Genomic DNA, 5,987 nt, shown 5'->3' on the forward strand with positions numbered 1-5,987 from the left:
ATGGCTCACGGGCCCAGCCGCTCCGCGGCATGTGGGATCTTCCCGGACCGGGGCACGAACCCGTGTCCCCTATATCGGCAGGCGGATTCTCAACCACTGCGCCACCAGGGAAGCCTTGTAAAGTTGAAAAGCAAACAACATTCATCTGTGGTGTTGGAAGCTAGGGTAGTGGTTACCCTTGAGTGACTGCAAGGGGGCGCTTCCAGAGTTGCAGTGATGTTCTGATTCTTCGCCAGGTGCTAGTTTCATGGGGTTGCTTATCTCGTGAAATGTCATTGAGTGGTATGCTTACGATGGCACACTTTCCTGCATGAATGTTATAAATTGACCATTGAACAACATTGGGGTTAGGAACTTCCCTACCCCCAGGTGAAAATCCGTGTATAACTTTACAGTTGGCCCTCTGAATCCGCGGTTCCGCATGTGTGGGTGCACCCAACCATGGATTGTGTAGTACTGTGGTATGTATTTAGTAAAAAAAAATCCAAGTTTAAGTGGACCCGAGCAGTTCAAACTCGTGTTGTTTAAGGGTCAACTGCACTTCAGAATATAATCTTAAGAAACAAGGAGGCAGGACATGATCTCAAAGCCAAGGATAGATCTTTAAAAAACTAATTTAGTTTTATGAAAAGCAATATATTTGTTCTTGTTTTTCCCTTGAACCAGTGTATATTGCATTGTGGCAGGGTCCTGGGACTGTGAAAGTGTCAGTGGGAAAAGAAAAAGAGGGGTGCCGTGGTGAGCATCAGCTGAAGCTGTGGGGAGCAGGCTAGCTCTCCAGGGAAGGTACTTCTCAGCAGCTCCTTGCTGCTGCATTCACAGTACCTGCAAACTGTATCATGTACCTGCATGTGCAGATCTAGAAAGATGTTTCCCAACCTTTCACAGGCCGTGGCACATGCGGAAAATGACATCATTGGAATGGCACACACTGGGGTACCAGATGGGGCTCCTGGCAGCCAAAGCCAAGTGGCCTGGTCCTCCAGGTGCTCCCAGGATGAGGGGGTAACAACCTCAGCACACCTGTGGGATAAGGTCCTCTTAGAGAGAATGTGGGAAGCCATGGGCCTCCATTATCCATTTCACGTTCTCTGAACTGGCAAAGGGGAAGAGTCTAGGTTTCCCTTGCCCTTCTGCTCTTGGAGAAACCAACTCTGCACACCCCTCACCCCTGGGTTACAGGTCCCATTTGCAGTAATGAAGATCATGGGGTTCAGGGGAGTTGTGCGGCATTCTGGGTCTCTCCTCTATGCTGTGGCCTTACTTCTATTTCTAGCCTCATTTCCCACCGAACACCCCACTCTCTCTCCCGAGCACATTACACCCTGGGCACACTGCAATTGTCTGTCATCTGTGAACATCTCCCAAGCCCTTCTCTCTCTCCATCACACCATTCCCTGTGCCAGAGCACTCAGCCTGCCATCCCTGTGCTAAGCCCTCCACTTCTCTGTGAAGCCTCTTTCTGTACACTGAGGCCACTACCACACTGTGATTTGTGTTACAGGCGTGCGTGTGTGTGTGTGTGTGTGTGTATTGTATGTGAACATCCTCATGGTCCCGGAGTTCCTATCTTGCCCACAGTAGTTGCTCAACAGTTATTTCTCAAATGACTTCCATGCTGCAGAGGGACCCTGGCACTAACTCCACCCCTGTTCTTGGTGGTCACTCATTGTCCCCTCGGGTTCGGATCCCCAGCCTCTCAGGGACCTTTCAGCCATTTCAAACTTTGCCACTCCACTGCCAGGGGCCTGGAGCCATGCCGCCTGGATGAGACACATCCTCATTGCCCAGACCCCCTCACCTCCCCTAGCTCACACCTTTGGGGTTGGCATGAGACTAATTGTGGTGTGACAAAGGGAAAGGGTCACCGTGACTCAGCCTCAGTGCTGACTCCCCTCATTCAAGCGCCAACCTGCAGTACCAGCATGTGGCCACAAGGGGCTCTCTGGGGCGACTCTTTGCCCAGGGGAGGAGGGCTCTGTGGGAAGTACTGCCCAGATAAACAAGGAACTTCTCAGGGGCTCTGCCCCTCTCCAAGTGCTGAAGCCCCACTGCCCGCCTCGGCTGCCTTATCCTGATGTTTTACCCTTAGCTGTCTAGCAGCTGTTGTTTTCTATCTTAACACATTACTCCTTGCTTTCCCGTTGAGCCTCTCTTCTGGCCACCCACTCTACTGACCAATAGCCGCCACAGGGGCAAGTCACCTCCGCCTCTGTCAGTTCTACTTCCTTTAGATGAGGGCCAGAGCTACACCATGAGCTCCCCGTCTTTCAGGATGTGGGCTGGAAAATTGTCCTGTTCCATCTCTTCAACACCTCCCGACTCTGCCCCCTTCTGTCTCCCCAGTGCCACACAGGTTCAGGGCTCCCCGACTCTGCCAGGATTAATGCAGTGGCTTCCTGGAGGACCCCGCGTCTCCAGACAGCCCCCTGCCCATCAACTCTCCACCCTGGAGCCAGAGGGATCTTACTCCCATCAGACGCTGGCCTTCAGTGGTTCCCCAAGTCCCATACACTCAAATAGTACCCCAGGCTCCCCAAGACCCAGCTGCCTGATTCTCCAGCCTCACGTCCCTCCTCTCTTGCCCTCCAACCAGTAGTACTGAAATACTTGTAGTTGCTTAACACACCGTGATGTTTCAAGCCTTTGTACTTTGCACACGCTCTTTCCTGTGGCCTGATCACCTCCCACCCCTCCCCCACCTTTACCGTTGCTCCTCATCCTTCCTTCACCTGGCTGAGCCCTATTCATCCTTAAAAGTGCCAGTTCCCCTGTGAAGCCTTCCCTAACCCACAACTCCTTCCCATGCCCCAGAACCCCTCCTCTGAATACATCCAGTCCCCAAACACGCGTCTCTCATTGTATCTGTCACTCAGAGTTGTGATAATTACTCGTGCTGTCCTGTCTCCTCCACCATCCGTGTACCTCTGTGCGGGACCGGGGTGGCACACTGTCTGAAAGTTGTTGCACTGAGGTAGCTCCCTCTGTGCACCATCAGCTCCCACCCTGAGCAAGTCCTTTAAATGCTCTGAACTTCCGTTTGCTTATCTGCAAAATGGAAAGATGTGAGAATCGGAAGGGGGCACACACATTCAAGAACTTTATAAACGGCTAAGGGCTCTGCACGTGTTTTTAATGTATTTTCTTCCTTCAGACTAGTGTTTACGTGCACTTGCCTGTGTGGAAATCATAAGATCAAAGGAATGTGATGTGATCTTTTTGTAATTTCTCCACCTTGGGTCCAAGGAAAAGCTGGTGGAGAGTAAACCATTAATTGTGTCTCCCTGCAGCTCCTAGTCTTCTCGGAAGCTCTGGGTTAATCCTGGGGTCAGGAACCTTGTCTGGCCAGGGGAAACAGTGCCTATGTGTAGGTCTCGGGCTGTCTCCCTTTCTCATCAGTGCTCCCCACCAACTGCCCTCCATTCCCTCCACCAACAGAAGAGACCTCTCCCCACCCTCCCGTGATGAGGTCTGTGGAAGTCACAAACTGAAGGTCCAATCAACAAGGATGCTCTGACCTAACAAATAGTCTCCCTCATGTGAGGGTTAAGGATTTGGTTTTGGAGCCCCAAGAAGAAAAAAGTTCCTGAAGATTTGGTATGGAGAAACCCTTCTGAGTAGGGCATTCAAAAGTTTAATTAGTGGCTGGAGGAGGACTGGACGCTGGATGTTCCAGGAGTGAACCCTGGAATTCCAGGTGGGAGCCTCTTTATGGCTGCAGCGCGGGTCATGCCAGAGGCTAGAGGTAGAAGCCTGGGAGCCAGACACAGCTCAGGGGTGGTCTGGATGCTCTCGAGATAAGGCCAGCTAAGAGCTGTGAGCTCACTGAAGTCCGAAAACCGGCTCCCAGCCCCCACCCCTCCCTCCCCTCAATCTAGTAAAATTGATGCTCATCTCTGTAGTTTTGGAACATGATGGTAAGAATGCTGGTGCCTCGGGTTCTTGTGCTGGTCCTATCTCAGGCTTGTTTGCTTGCCTCCTTCCCGTACCACAGACAGGGTTTGCATAAAGAAGTGGGCTGGTGGATGACTGTTCTGCAAAGATCCCATGTGCAACTGGAGCAGGTTACCTTCTCTGAGCCTCCGTGTTCTTATCTGTAAAATAGGCATATCGTTCCTTCTTTTCCTAATAACCAAACAAGCGTTCTTGTACTTTACCTTAAATAAATGTAATTTAAAGATGCCAAGCCTTTCGATATCACTTTTGTGCATAAATAAAAGTGAAAAAAGAGAAAGGCATTGGCAATAACTTCATCACAACGGCCACGGTGATTGTGGGACCATCCTGATTTCAGAGTTAGTAAAATGTGAAAAATACACCACCTGTGTACCTACCATCTTGCTTAAGAGACGGAGCAATTCCCAGCAGCACTAACAGCCTTGTGTTAACTTCCTTGACCTGGCCTTTCCACCCTAGAGAAAACTGTCCCGAATTTTGTGTTTACTCTTCCCTCATTTTTAGCTACAGTTTTTTTTAAACATGTACCCTATGCAGTACATTGTTTGAGCTTGTTTCAGAATGGTTCCGTGAGTGGAATTGTATCCCATTCTTTTCATGTTTTTAAAAATCATGAGAAGTTGATCTATGCTAAGGTGTGTAGCTCATTTATTTTTCACTATTGAATATTCCACTCTCTTCATATCCTGCTGTATTAATTCTGTTGATGGAAATTTGGGCTGTTTCCTGTGTTTTGCTGTTAAGTTATTTTTGCTATAAACATTCTCATAGTTGTTTCTTAGAACATGTGTGTTTCTCCAGGGTATATACCTGGGAAGGGAACGGCTAAGTCTAGATGAGAGTGCTTGCTGTTCTGATTGCTAGCCAATACTGCTGCCCTTATTTCTGTCCACTGAGTAGCCCGAGGGGACATGAGTCCTGTTCTTGCTTTGTTTACAGACCTTCAGAGGGAATAAGCGTTTATAAAAAGAATACGGGGATAGGGAAGGAGAGCTTCACAGGCCATAGTCTGACTTTCAGCCATGGCTCTGGGGGGGCAAAGCCAGAAAGGAGTGGAGGCCAGATGGAGCACTGCTGTTGGCGCTGAGCATGTGTGTGAGGTGGGGCTGCCCTTGACTGGACACTGGGTCTCAGACTGTGGCACAGCTGACATCACAGAATCCACTGTGAGGCTACGGCTGGGCTTCGGGAACTAGAAGTTCAGACAGAACACTGCATGCGTTCTCAGATTGTATGGGTTTTTATTTAAATTTCCATAGGAAGCTGAAATGGGCTCTCCAGGGGTATTTCCCTGAGCCCTGGTTCCCTTTGCAGCTCCCAGCTCTAGGTCCTTCAACGGTCACTGGCTCCATGGTCTCAGATGTCACACCACCAGTGATTTCCAGCCCCTGGCCACTCTCTGCTGTCTCTATGATGGCCTCCATTCGGGTCCCTTCCACTGCCTTCGCCGGGATGCTCACATATTCATCGCGTGATGAGGCCACTGTCTTTGTAGTAAGATTGGCTCTGACATTCCTGAAGAAAGAACCGATCCTGCTGAGTCTCTTGGTGATGGAACCTGAACTTGCTGTAGATAAGCTCCTGCCCGATTTGTGCGAGGTCCTGGACTCGTTGGTGATGGGAGCACGGCTGATGCCTTTGTGAGCAGTGCCCTGCTTGCTGTCCCCCGGGCTGCCGTGGCCTTTCTCCTTTTGGCCATCTCTAGTGGCTCTCTGGCTGCCTGAGCACGGGCCAGCTGCTTTTCGGATGGTCTTGTTCCCCGCAGTGCCCCCAGTGGCTATGTTGGTTTTGCCTGCTCCTGGACCGTTGCTGGCTGTGGCTGCTATGGCCGTGCTCTGCTCTTCGGGGTCAGGAGACTTGATCACTGCCATGCTCAAAGCACCCGCCGCGGTGCCGCCTGCCACCCCTGCTGTCTCCACCTTTGTCGTTGCCCGCGATGCTGACTCTTTGTCAAGCACTGTAGGTTTTGCTTTTGCAGTGGCCCCATCGGACATGGTATCGGGCTTGTGGGAGTCCAGTTGGATCCCCTC

The 5,987-nt window shown here is 50.8% G+C and overlaps 1 protein-coding gene across 1 annotated transcript; it reads right to left on the reverse strand.

Annotated features, from left to right (window-relative positions):
- Nucleotides 1–4,115: 4,115 nt before the first annotated feature.
- GARIN4 (golgi associated RAB2 interactor family member 4) lies at nt 4,116–5,981 on the reverse strand. The gene has a single exon (XM_028488470.2). It carries the CDS (start codon nt 5,949–5,951, stop codon nt 5,199–5,201), a length of 753 nt encoding a protein of 250 aa, XP_028344271.1. The 5' UTR covers nt 5,952–5,981; the 3' UTR covers nt 4,116–5,198.
- Nucleotides 5,982–5,987: the final 6 nt, after the last annotated feature.

This window comes from Physeter macrocephalus, chromosome 4 (genome assembly GCF_002837175.3).
Source record: "Physeter macrocephalus isolate SW-GA chromosome 4, ASM283717v5, whole genome shotgun sequence".
Lineage (NCBI taxonomy): Eukaryota > Metazoa > Chordata > Mammalia > Artiodactyla > Physeteridae > Physeter > Physeter macrocephalus.